At 40.6% G+C, this 13,866-nt stretch overlaps 1 protein-coding gene across 1 annotated transcript; it reads left to right on the top strand.

Moving 5' to 3' along the window:
* The first annotated feature begins 1,348 nt into the window (after nt 1–1,348).
* LOC134662808 (uncharacterized) lies at nt 1,349–8,519 on the top strand. Its single transcript, XM_063519115.1, has 6 exons — nt 1,349–1,485; nt 3,002–3,105; nt 4,998–5,196; nt 6,716–6,882; nt 7,261–7,433; nt 8,367–8,519. The coding sequence occupies exons 1-6, from the start codon at nt 1,442–1,444 to the stop codon at nt 8,508–8,510; spliced, it is 831 nt and encodes a 276-aa protein (XP_063375185.1). The 5' UTR covers nt 1,349–1,441; the 3' UTR covers nt 8,511–8,519.
* The last annotated feature ends 5,347 nt before the right edge of the window (nt 8,520–13,866 follow it).

The raw sequence follows: 13,866 nt of genomic DNA, 5'->3' as shown, positions 1-13,866 counted from the left end.
ACACAAAAAGATTCCTTTCGGGGTCAAACATGACACTTATTTATTCTCTAGTTTATAAAGTAAACCGTGTCCAAAAACTGTCTTTTTTTATTCAAATCACCCCCATTGTTTAGTTTTGTGAAATCTCCGCTAGTAGGCTAATGGAGATTTCATCTTAAGTCGCCCGCCTGTTACGCGAAGTATGTCTGTCTTACATTGTCTCTGTCTCTGCCAAATATATTTACATAAGACCTTATAATCAGTGTTTTGGTGTAAATAACAGGGTCCGAAAGGATAATTAACAATGATATCTTGATAATTATCGTGATTTTTATGCCTGATGATTATCGATGTGATATAACCTAAAATAGAAAAAAATGCCCCAATAAGTAATTATTTTTTACTATCAAAGATTCGAAGAAAATAAATAGACTAGCACTATCCATACCTGGGATAATTATCCGATATTTATCGCGATAATTATCAAAAACTATAATTATCTGGATAATTTTTTTTGGAACGTTTGGCTTGTAAAAATGTTTGTAAAAGTGGGTTCAAACTTAGTATGATCGACTCTAGTAAAGATAGCGTTTAGTCAGTGACCGCGATATCTTAGAAACATAGTTATCAATGTTTTATTTACTTCAGAAATGGGTAGAACGCTGCACGACCTGACGTATTTTATCTATAAACAGTCTTAAAATGGACAAGGCACTGGTGCTCGTGTTTGCTACTGTGATTTTAATCGAAAATCCTATAAACGGTATTTATCTGAAGTGTGTTTACAAATAGTGTTTGTGGTGTGAATTGGTTTTGATATTTAAAGCAAATTTTTGATTAAGTGTATACTTGATGAAAACAAAACCGTTAGCCTAAGTAATAGTTTCAAAGGAGCCTATTTTACATAATTATTTTATTTATTTTTTATTATTTACACTTTGGGTTAGATGGTGTCTGAGAGTTTTCAGAAAAACCTTACCTTAATTAGGGTTCCGTACCCAAAGGGTAAAAACGGGACCCTGTTAGTAAGACTCCACTGTCCGTCACCAGGCTGTATCTCATGAACCGTGATAGCTAGACAGTTGAAAATTTCACAGATGATGTATTTCTGTTGCCGCTATAACAACAAATACTAAAAATAAAATACCTAAAATAAATATTTAAGTGGGGCTCCCATATAACAAACGTGATTTTTTGCCGTTTTTAGCGTAATGGTACGGGACCTTTCGGGCGCGAGTCTGACTCGCACTTAACCGGTTTTATTACGCCCGTCTCTGCGATTTTGGGCTCATCTTGCCGAGGCCCTAGACTTCTTTATAATTGTTAATAATGATACCGGTATCTACCGTGAAAGTTTAATAGTTTTCGGACAGCTTTCAGAGAGTTCAATGTTAATGGTGCCGTGAAGATACTGGCTCTAGAAAATGAACGGATAAATATACAATGTAAGCAGGATATCCCTATGGCTTATTGTGGCTTTGTGCACCCTAGCGGCAAGAGGTTTTCGTAAGTACAATACAATATAATACAAATACTCTTTATTGCACACCTCGTTACAGAAAACAATGCAAATGATACAGAAAAGAAGAGGTAAAACAACAGGCAAGTACATATATACAGTGTAAAGTTTAATTTCTTTTAAGGTTATTTTTAAACTTGGTTATACCTATCCAAAATTAAGAAGGGTGGCTAAATTAAGAGCGGTATGAAAAATACCTATACTTATGTCTGATGGCGACTGTACAACCGATTCAAAAGATCGATCTAATTAAGTAATCGCAATGTAAAGAAACTCGCATATGAGTATTCACACCAAATGTTTTGTGATAAATCTTGCAAGAGTTGCAAGTCCATGAGGTCGATTATAATTTAACAATTTGTTATGGTTTTGATACGACATTATCGATCGCCTTGGTGTTGCTGATTGCGCATCTAACGCACGACTTTCACCAGTGGCGTAGCTAGGCGTGGACGAATATATAGTGGGCCCTCGCGCCCCAAGGGGAGCCTCGCGCGAGGCCCCTTCGGGCACGGTGAAAGAAAAGGGCCTCGCAGATGCATCTTTGCCCATGGCTATAGTTGGCGCTTCGCCACTGACTTTCACTTCATTTCGTATCCACCATTCAGCGTCATCAATCTCGTCTTGAAGGTCATATACCATACCATACCGTACCATAACAATTTGGTTAATCCGAATCGGGCACCAAGACACGAGATTGTATTGACAGCGAAGTAAACACGTTTAATGTATAACTTGATAGTAAACCCAAAGATAACAGTCCAGTTATTAGTTGTGTGGTGCGTGAGGCACAATAGCAACTTTAAGTAGTAAATTTTAACGATTAGTTTATTTTCGTTTAGTTATTAGCCAACTTCATAAGCAGGTTTACAAGTTGTTATGTTTACAACTTACAAAGAAAATACGATATGAAGTTACTATTAAGTACAAATACTAGCGACGAAAAATAAAGTAGGTACCAGACAAGATATACAGGATGGAAAAAAATAATGGGCCCTGGAGAGAAAGTGCCTTAAAACCTTAGGTTAGCTCATTTTACTTAAAGGAAACATTATTTTATTTTTAAAAAGAAACACAACTGCATTCAAATAACTTTATTTTTTAAATTCGCTTGTCTAAAAATATTCTTGAGTACTAAATATTCGATTTTATGGATATTTTGTACGATAGACGACTGTAAGACTTAATGTTTGCGACTGTTTATTTTTTGGAATTTTTGGTCGGTTCGATTTAAAAAAAAATTAAATTCCGTTTTGTGTCTTTTAAAAATAAAAGAATATTTCCTTTAAGTAAAATGAGCTAGCTTAAGGTTTCAAGGTACTTGACCTCCAGGGCCCATATTTTTTTTACACACTGTGTGTTACTAGAAAGTTCATGTCAAATTTCATATTATTTCAGCATGGAGTTTTAAAATGAGAGCGTAACTTTAATTGTGTAACGGCCGCTATGTTCATGTGACTCCCGAGTAAAGCTGAAAAACTGTTCAATTTATTTATTCGGCAGATTCTCAGGAAGCGAGCTGACAAACGGACACTGTGCTATACCCATCAAGGCGACTCTTCAGGACGTGGGCGAGTGGAGATGCCATATAGGAAGGCAGCTTAGAGGTGAGGCATCCAGAGGGTCTACCGCGAATCACGTTTCCTTTTCTCTGCAGCTAACTGTACAATCAAAAATCATAATTTCAGTACCAGATCGTACCTTGTCACAGTGACAATCAATATGAAAATCGCTAGGGACCTCAATACTATTGGCACTGTGACGAGGTACGAAATTTTACTGAAATTAAATTCCTTGACCGTATATCTTCTAGAGTCTGTGCGGAAAGAGAAGAGGCGTAGAATGTATTGGACCCCATACATTTCACGACTCTTCTCTTTCCGCACAGACTCTATATATATATAAATGCAAGTGTCCTGACTGACTGACTGACTGACTGATTCATCAACGCAGAGCCGAAACTACAACAGATAGAAAGTTGAAATTTTCCCACCAGGTTACATTTAAAATAAAATGTACAAGAGATAAGAAGCGATTTTGAGAAATTCAACTCCTAAGGGGGTTAAAAGGGGGATGAAAGTTTGTATAGGGTTAAAGTTTTATTTTAAGCTAGGAATTTAAAAATAATGTAAAAAGAAATATTATTAAAATACAAGAAAACTAATTTCAGCGTTTTTGAAAATTCATCCCCTAAGGTGGTGAAAAAGGGGTAGAAAGTTTGAATCCATTACAAATGCTTTGAACTGCTCAGAAACGCTTAATAGCCGATTACAAAAAAAAGTGATTGCATCGTTTTAGGAAATTCAACCCCTAAGGGGGTTAAAAAGGGGACGAAAGTTTTGTCTTGGGGTGCAAATTTTAATATAAGCTAGGACCTTGAAACTTTGCAAAAAGGTATTAAATTAAAAAACAAGAAAACAAATTTCAGCGTTTTTAAAAATTCATCCCCCGAGGTGGTGAAAAAGGGGTTGAAAGTTTGTATGGAGATCAAATATTTTTATGATTACGGGACTTGAATCTTTTTATAAAGGCATATTATTAGAACTAGAACACAAGAAAAGTAATATCAGCGCTTTTAAAAATTCATCCCATAAAAGGGTTAAAAAGGGGTTGAAAGTATGTATAGGGTTCAAATTTTATTTTAAACTAGGAATTTGTAACTTCGTAAAAAGTTATTTCATTAAAAGAAAATAAACCTAATTTCAGCGTTATTTGAAATTCATCCCTTAGGTGGTGAAAAAGGGGTTGAAAGTTTGTATGGAGGTCAAACATTTTTTTGAATGCGGTGTTAAACCTTTGTTTAATCGCATATTATTAAAATACGAGAAAAGTAAATTCAGCGTTTTAAAAAAATTATCCCCTAAAAAGGGAAGGGGTCGAAAAGGGGTTGAAAGTTTGTATATGGTTCAAATTTTATTCAAAGCTAAGAACTTGAAACTTCTTAAAAAAGTAGGTATATTATTAAAAGGGAAGAAAACTAAATTCAGAGTTTTTGATAATTCATCTCCCAAGGTAGTGAAAAAGGGGTCATGAACATTTCTATGGGGGTCTAACATTTTTTTGAGTGCGGGACTTGAATCGTTGTATAAAGGCTAAAGAATTGAATCGTTGTAAGGTTGTATTAGAATGCTAGAAAAGTAATTTCAGCGTTTTTAAAAATTCATCCCCTAAAAGGGTTAAAAAGGGGTTTAAAATTGGTATAGGGTTCAAATTTTATTTAAAGCAACTTGTATTTGAAAGTGGACTTGAAAATCTAAGGGGGTTGAGAGGGATTATATCGAGAGCAATTTTATTCAGTTAGGGGCTTGAAATTTCGTAGCCAGGTTGTGAAAGACAAATCTCATGTGTTGTGTAATAATTAACAAATGATTAACCGTCGCTACTGCTATCTTTTGCTGCATAATGTTCTAAGCTAATATACATATAACCACCAATATACAAATCCACGCGTACGAAGTCGCGGGCAACAGCTAGTCTATTTATAATTTTCTAATTACAGGTGTCGAAGATCAGCAGATAATCGAACTTCGTGTCGTCGACAAAGTAGCAGCAATACACAACAAAATAACAACAGTCCACAGAAAAGACGTGACATTAGAGTGTGCGACCACAGAGGGTTATAAACCACTTAGTTACTGCCGTTTTGAGCCCCCTGATGGCCCGCCTTTTAGTATCGACTCCGCTATAAACTATACTACGTAAGTATTCAGTACTAACAACAACATATATAACAGCAGTTCACCGAAAAGATGTGAGATGGTTATAAACCACTTAGTTACTGCCGTTTTGAGCCCCCTAATGCTGCACCATTTAGTACCTATTGGTTCAGCAGTTAATTACACGACGTAAGTACTTAGTACTAGCAAAAATGATAGAGGCAGTACGGTACAGGTACTGTATTTTACAGTAAAGATGTGACCTTAGAGTGTACGCACACCGAGGGTTATAGACCACTGAGTTTTTTAAGTATACCTCTTAATGGTGCGCCTTTGCGTGCGTGCCAAATGTGCGTAAACTATACGACTGGCGTACATTTGTATTCAGTAGGTACAAATCAACAACCATTTCTAAGCTGCGCGTAGGACACCTAAAGTGAAATATTGCTCCTTTTATTGTACATAAGTGATTTATGCAATATAACCTTCCCAGTACCTATTGGAGACTTACAACACCTCTGAATTTTATCGCAGTACCTACTATGCAGGATTTCTCAAGACGATTTCCTTCGCCGAAAAGTAACGGTAAATATCACATGCAATTTTTGTTACCGGAGTGTTTGATTTGAACCCAAGTCACAGAATAAATAATAGTACTAGATACAGAAGACTCGCTCTCTAACAAAACGCGTCTGTTACGATCAGCACAGATATGGCCGCTAGGTGGCGACAGCGCCACGCGCGGCTTATGGCTTTCCCCAAAATTGGGGTGGAACGGATGTACTTTTAGCTACCTGTAGCAAAGCGACGAAATCGCGGAGTGAGCCACGCCTGCCCAAGTCCGTAATCGTATGCATATTTTTTTAAAGAGCGTAAAGTGTAGATAAGACGAGTCGTGACAGCAATTATGAAACTTATTGACACTTTGGCTCCATTATCTGACTTAAGGGTCAGAATGCTAATTACATTTTGCCTGGTACAATTCGACCATGAGCCAGTTGGATAGAGTTTAATATAGCTTTTTTTACGGAACGTGCATAGCTGCATACAATGATCCGTCCACACTGTCAATATCTGACGATAATAAACCTTGTTGGAAAGATTTACGGTCCACCGTTGGCATGCGTGTGCTGTTATAGTATCTACATATTTTTATAATAATGTTTAAACTTAATAATGTCGTCTATCTACAACTCTCTTATCTGCATTAAAGCCAGTGTACACCGGATGCGTTTGCATAACGTAGTTGTGGCCTTTAAGACTCCATATCATTTTTCCGAAATCATCAAAACCAGCGAATGGGAGGGATCATGGGCGTATGAATGTTATTGGTGGGAAGTGAAAATGAGTCGCTTTTCGATGAAGGAAAACATCGTGAGGAAACCGGACTAATCCCAATAAGGCCTAGTTTACCCTCTGGATTGGAGGGTCAGATGGAAGTCGCTTTCGTAAGAACAAGTGCCTACGCCAATTCCTGGGATTAGTTACCAAGCGGACCTCAGGCTCCCATGAGCCGTGGCAAAATGGACAACGCGAGGAAGATAATGACTGATAATTCCAGATCAATCCTCGGCCGCTACTATTTCCCACAAAACAAGAGTTTAGATCGAGGAGATTGTGCCGTAACCATCCGGAAGGTGAAATACGAAGATGTGGGGGTTTGGACCTGTGGAGCTGGTCTCAGTGACGGCAAGGAGTATACGGACACGGTGGAGCTGATCGTAAAAGGTAAGGGGTTTGTCCAAAGCTTGTATGTAATCCCCTGCTCTCCCTGGCGACGCTCATGAAAAGTGAACTTCTGTTTCTTATCATCGTATCAGTACCTACACGTCTACTTGTGCTCGCCTCCCTCAATAATTTTATCCATGCCCTCATCGGGCGCTTCCCCCGGTCCACCTTGCTTCTCCTTTGTACATAAACCCCTAAATTCTTAAAGGTGCCAGCCAGTAACCGGTAAATGTTTGCTATATCGTCAACCAGGGTAGCTTGTTGTCGACTTGAAGATTACGAGAACCACGTCGTTATATCGCCAAAATGGTACCTTATAACTATATTATTTAATGCCTAAACTGCCTAAAAAATTCTAATTCATTCATTCATTTACAGGCATATACAGCATGTCAACAGCATCAGCCACAGGAGTGACTTTCGGCGCGATAGTCATCGGCGCGTTCCTCATCATCCTAGGGTACCTCGGCTGGAAGAAGAGGAGCTTCCTCGGGGCAGCGTCGCGGCAGCAGGGGCACGACGAAGGGCACGAGATGGGGGTAATGCCGCAGGTTTGTTTTATTTTCTCTAAAGAGCCACAGGCATATACACCATGTGAACAACATCAGCACACCTCGGACACTGGCGATCAAATGTATGAAACAAACGCGTTCCTACGCACACAGCCTAAGCTCGTGAACGCGTACCATGCTTGTGTGAGTGAGATAAGACATTGTAGGGTATGTGAGGTAACCGAGAGCGGGTCTCAGCGGGTGGGCGGCACTTTCAACGGGAGGCAGGGAGCGTCCATACTGTATGCTAGTACTCTTTATTATACTGTGACATCAGCCCATGAGTGACCTTCGGTGCTATAGGCATCGGCGCGTTTCTGATAATCCTCGGATTCTTGCGATGGAAGAGAAGGGCTTTCTTCGGGGCCGCGCCACGGCAGGAAGGGCACGATGATAGACACGAGATGGTAACCGCAGGTTTGTAATATAAGTACTGTTTTCAAAGGTGCTGAAACACCATTTACTTGTAATGACTGTAATGAGCATTCTCGCGACAAGAACTTATACTAGCGTTCGTCGATCAAGTCGCCGAATCTGCTTTAAAACTGCGAATGCCCGATGTTCTGCTTTAAGAGCCAGTTGCACCATCCGCACTTGACAGGCTGATCTACGTCTTCGGCGCGCCGCGGCGGTTCACTATGAAACTTTCTATACAATAAAATTTAGCGAATTCTTTAACGATGTCAAACAGTTTGGTGCAACCGACACTAAGTCTCTCATTTCGTCAGTACCTCAAAAGCCAATTGTCCAAGCGAGAACTGAATACTTACCTCTTGAACCCCATGTCATATATATCGCAAATGACAAACAACATATATATTTGACTCTCTAGTTTCCGATTTATTACGAGGGTAAGAGTAACACAAGCTTTCACAAGTGGACATTATCTACAAGAAATGACACAAAACGTCTATCATTTAATAATGTTTTCAGGCCCGGAACTCCCCACAAAGCAGAAGATCATCCATCAGCAGGCGCTCACCGCAGACCAGCAGAGTGCCCACTGTGGTCGTGCAATCGCCGTCAGAGACTGGCTCGCCTCTCATAACCAGTAGACAGGAGACAATCGAACCATAGAAGCGACACACAAGTACCAGGAGACAGGAGACAGTCGACCAGCAGACGCGACAGTAATTACTGTCGCGTCTGCTGGTCAAAAAGGCATATGGCATCATTCTGATTAAAAGGCATGTGGGCATATGCCCACCTTAGTTTTCCATCAATCGCTGTCAGAGACGGGCTCGCCTCTCATAACCAGTAGACAGGAGACAATCGAACCATAGAAGCGACACACAAGTACCAGGAGACAGGAGACAGTCGACCACCAGACGCGACAGTAATATGCCCACCTTAGTCTTCCATCAATCGCCGTCAGAGACGGGCTCGCCTCTCATAACCAGTAGACAGGAGACGATCGAACCATAGAAGCGACACACAAGTACCAGGAGACAGTCGACCAGCAGACGCGACAGTAATATGCCCACCTTAGTCTTCCATCAATCGCCGTCAGAGACTGGCTCGCCTCTCATAACCAGTAGACAGGAGACGATCGAACCATAGAAGCGACACACAAGTACCAGGAGATAGGAGACAGTCGACCAGCAGACGCGACAGTAATATGCCCACCTTAGTCTTCCATCAATCGCCGTCAGAGACGGGCTCGACTCTCAAAACCAGTAGACAGGAGACAATCGAACCATAGAAGCGACACACAAGTACCAGGAGACAGTCGACCAGCAGACGCGACAGTAATATGCCCACCTTAGTATTCCATCAATCGCCGTCGGACGCGCGCTTACCTCTCATAACATGATCACCATAGACAAGAGACAGTCGCAAAACGTTCAAGCTGATAAACAAGACCAAGTGCGGGTAGTTCGAAAAACTCGCGCGGTTAGAAGATGCTGATGTCAACTTAAGGCAGTCTTCTCCGAGACCACGGGGACAACGCCGTCCTATAAACGTCGGAGGTAAATCTTAAAACTTAGATACACGATTAAGTCCGGGTGTACAATTTAATAAGAGACAGTCGACCAAAAGCAACATACAAATTTAGTAGAGTAGGTAGTACCTATGCTTAGTCGTCGAATCACCGTCAGAGACGGGAAAGGTCCGGTCGAAAGGTCGGACACTAAGGGTCGGTTGCACCATGCTGTTTGTACCCAGACATTTACTGTCATGACAAACATTTACTGCCAAAAGATGGCAGTAAATGTTTGTCATCGTTAAAGAGTTCGCTAAATTTTATTGTATGGAAAAATTCATAGTAAACCGCCGCGGCGCGCCGGGTAACGTTGATCAGTCTGTTAAGTGCAGATGGTCCAACCGACCCTAAGTGCATACTCGCTTATATTATAAGCTTGTTGTGTATAGTGTATAAGTGTACAATCTCAGGACTGGCCTTACGGGCAATAATGGGGCATGAATGGGGCAGTACAGCGGTGTGACACGCGATTGGTTGATGAGTTTGCATTGCACGCGCGCGATTGGTCGCAACTAGTTGCGTTAGATTGCACGATTGGCTCGAATTCGTGAGTGACACCGCTGAAATAGTACAATTTTTAGTGTCCATAAGGCCCGTCCTAAAATATATGTCAATGCCATTAGGGCGATCAAGATGTATATCAATTGTAATAATATTTACTATTAAAATGATGTTATTATATTTTAAAATCACCCGTAACTCTAATATTAGAGTAGGATACCTTTTCACGTTAATTTAAAACAATTGAATTACCCGAATAAATTAGATTAATTTTATATATAAACATACGCTATCTAGTCGCTAGTTATCAAATAAGCAATATAAATCAATATCAAAGCAATGCAGAAACAAAACAATAAAATTTTAAGCAGCGTTTCGTTTTAATTCATTTATTTTTATATCTATTGTTTAGATTAACACCCTGTATCTGATCGGACGCACGAGTTCTGCAGCAGTGATTCTGATAAACAAATATGTATTGCATAAAAATAATAGGTACTTACCTACTATGTGTGCTAACTCAACGGATTTCTAAAAATGAGTCCTACAAACTCATATTGACAGTTTTTTTCGCAAAGGCGAAGACGGCTGGTTTCCATTATGTTTCATAAATAAAATTAAGTTTAGTTTAACCACAGAATAAATAATAGTACTAAGTAAGTACAGAAGACTCACTCTCTAACAAAACGCGTCTGTTACGATCAGCACAGATATGGCCGCTAGGTGGCGACAGCGCCACGCGCGGCTTATGGCTTTCCCCAAAATTGGGGCCGAACGGATGTACTTTTAACTACCTGTAGCAAAGCGACGAAATCGCGGAGTGAGACACGCCTGGTTTAAAGCTTTGGTTTCCTCCGAAAGCGGCGCCGTCATATAGCGGCCGTCTCCATACAAATACTACGACATCCATATTTAGCCGTATTATTTAGTATGGAGACGGCCGCTATATGACGGCACCGCTATCCTAGGAAAACCGATCTTAACCCTTTTTCAGTCGCACCAATCTATCAGGTTTTCCCAAAAAATCCAAATAGCTTTGATGATGATGATGGTGATTCATTTAAAGACAAGTCACATTTCCCGAAAGTGCAATCTATTTTGATCCTTAAATCGGAATGCTAAAATTGAAATTGTATTGGCGCGTATGTCGTCGATAAATCGTAATACCTATGCCTGGAAAAGGGTGAATGAAATAAATAAATGAACCTGGTCTGAGCCTTGCCCTCTTTCTAAATCTTCAAACAAGTTCCATTTATTTTCTTGTAATGTCCGAAATGGAAACCGTCATCTCATATATTTATTATTTATTTAGGTTGTCAGTGTTATCATATAGAAGAACAATTTGTTTACAAGGTTTAATCCCCGTCGTCATAAAAGGGCTGCTGCCAACGTTTCTCTATTAATCTTCTGGTGCTAATTTCATGCATTGTGTAAAATAATTTATTTTAAATACAAATATAGACGGTCAAGCAAATCTTGTCAGTAGAAAAAGGCGCGAAATTCAAATTTTCTATGGGACGATATCCCTTCGCACCTACATTTTTCAAATTTGCCGCCTTTTTCTACTGACAAGATTTGCTTGACCATCTATATGTACCCTATTAAACGGTTAAATGCATGTTCGATAAATTGTCCGTGTCGCGTTTTGTCGCCTTTGCCGCTTCCTTGCACGGTTACACGCCGTCGCACGCCAGGCGGCACGCCTCTTCCCTGCACGGTTAAGCCGGCCACACACACTAGGTTATAACCGATGGTTATGCCTGCACAGTTAACTTGTGCAGGCATAACTGAACGTGTGTATGACATGACTCCTTGCCTGCGCAAGCAAACTCCTTGCCTGCGCAAGCAAAATTGAAAATATCAAAATTTATATTTTTTGCCTGTCGGTTGTGCTTGCGCACTTCGCTTGCGCAGGCATAACTGAACGTGTGTGGCTGGCAGGCTTGATAGGCTTCAGTTATCCAGTGATTGCCGAGGGGATAGGTCGCAAGTCACTGTGCAACAATGTCGTCTCGCAAACGAAATGCAATTGTACAGGATTTTTAGTAGATATTTAGGGTTCCGTACCCAAAGGGTAAAACGGAACCCTATTACTAAGACTCCACTGCCCGTCCGTCCGTCTGTCACTAGGCTGTATCTCATGAACTATGCTAGTTAGACAGTTGAAATGTTCACAGATGATCTATTTCTGTTGCCTCTAGTACAACAAATACTAAAAAACCGGCCAAGTGCGAGTCGGAGTGGGGCTCCCATGATTTTTTTTCCGTTTTTATAGATAATGGTACGGTACCCTTCGTGCGCGAGTCCCACTCGCACTTGGCCAGTTTTATTATTTTTTAAGTGTGGAGTGGATTCATGGTTTGTATGCGTGTATGGCTGACGAAATATAAACCTAACAGCGTTATTGCGTCGACGTCAACCACCACTACCGGTGCCATGATGGTTTGAACTGAGAGTTTGTGCAGGTTTGTCGTTACGTGTGTGCCCTATGGAACTCGGTCGTGCCTGTTGGTTTTGCTTGCAGAAGCAAAACCGACACGCAAAACCTAGTGTGTGTGGCCAGCTTAACACGCCGTCGCACGCCAGGCGGCACGCCTCTTCCTTGCACGGTTACACGCCATCGCACGCCAGGCGGCACGCCTCCTCGTTGTCGAACTTGTTGGCGTTCCCCCCGCATCCACCCCAGGCGAAAGAAACGCATCTGAAATAAGTTTTTAGCAAAAATGTCATTTTTGGTACAAGCTCTTATCGCTGACTGTCCCTTTATTTCCACAGGCAACTAATACTCATTTATACAATTCTAAAACCCCTAACACAATTAGGTTGCGTTGTTTTATCACAGAGTTCCTATGGCCACCTCCTGTCTCCATCATCAGATCAGCTCGATGGTTCCATAATATTGCATTGTCACCAGACCTACCTACATATGCATAGAAATTTTCAGCTTCATTGGAAGTCGGGAAGTGGGTCTTTAAGCAAGTTAAATAAAAGCTTGTAAAAAAAACATTGGACATGAAATGAGTCAAATGAGAGTACTCCTTTCTCTGTCTCTCTTGGTACCCACTAATTATTAGGTTCAATATTTTTTTGGTTTTCGTAAAATATAATCGTTGCTTACTTGTGTTCACCAATATCGTAGTACCAGCTGACGCCATAGCACCAACTAGTCTCCAACGGCAATTTGCATATACTCTTGTCTGTAACAAATATTAGTCTAAATACATAAAGCTGTACACGGCTGGCGACCGAGTTTTTGACAGAGTGCAATATGGGTGGTACGTAAATATGACATTGATACATCAAGGCGGTTTGTTTACAAAGGGCCTACCGGAAAACGCGAAATCGAAACTCAGCTATCTGCCTCTTTATCGCTCGAATATGCAAGAGTGAAAGAGGTTAGATAACAAAATTTCGACTCTCGTTTGCGGTAGACCCTTAGATTGTGACTTATTGTGGGAGTGGCGCCCCCTGCGCAGAGTTTCGCGTTATATTTCCTATTCCACACAGACGAAGTACCTATATATCATAGATGTAAGTAAGATGAGGTAGATATGGTACCAGGCGCACGATCGTGAGCCATTAAATATAAGTTACGGAACCTATATCGTCGCTATACTTACTCAACCTCATATCTGCAACAATCATTTGATGGAAATGTCGCTTTTCTTTCATTCGGAATACGGGTGTTTTTGTCATCAAATGAGTGTTGCAGATACGAGGTTGAGTAAGTATAGCGGCGATATTTAGTTAGTCGTATGGGTGACGCCAACCTGTCAAGTTGTCAAAATCGTTGGATCAAATTTTAGTTTTGTCAACTATGAACGTCACACGTCTACATAACTAAAAGGTCATTGGTCTATACTGATGTGCCTAAGGAAACTTTCCAAAATTGCGAAATGTTTCGGAAATTTAACGTAGGAAAAATTCGGAAAATTTCTTACATTTTTG

The sequence above is a fragment of the Cydia amplana genome, chromosome 3, assembly GCF_948474715.1.
Source record: "Cydia amplana chromosome 3, ilCydAmpl1.1, whole genome shotgun sequence".
Classification (NCBI taxonomy): Eukaryota; Metazoa; Arthropoda; class Insecta; order Lepidoptera; family Tortricidae; genus Cydia; species Cydia amplana.
The sequence above is the reverse complement of the archived record's forward strand: the minus strand, read 5'-3'. Positions and strand labels throughout refer to the sequence as shown.

Bases quoted from the DNA above. Each gene is read 5' to 3' on its own strand.
- LOC134662808 (XM_063519115.1), top strand. From the start codon at position 1,442: ATGGCTTATTGTGGCTTTGTGCACCCTAGCGGCAAGAGGTTTTC. The intron at 3,106-4,997 runs GTGAGGCATCCA...TTCTAATTACAG, and splicing joins TATAGGAAGGCAGCTTAGAG to GTGTCGAAGATCAGCAGATA. The intron at 7,434-8,366 runs GTTTGTTTTATT...TAATGTTTTCAG, and splicing joins AGATGGGGGTAATGCCGCAG to GCCCGGAACTCCCCACAAAG.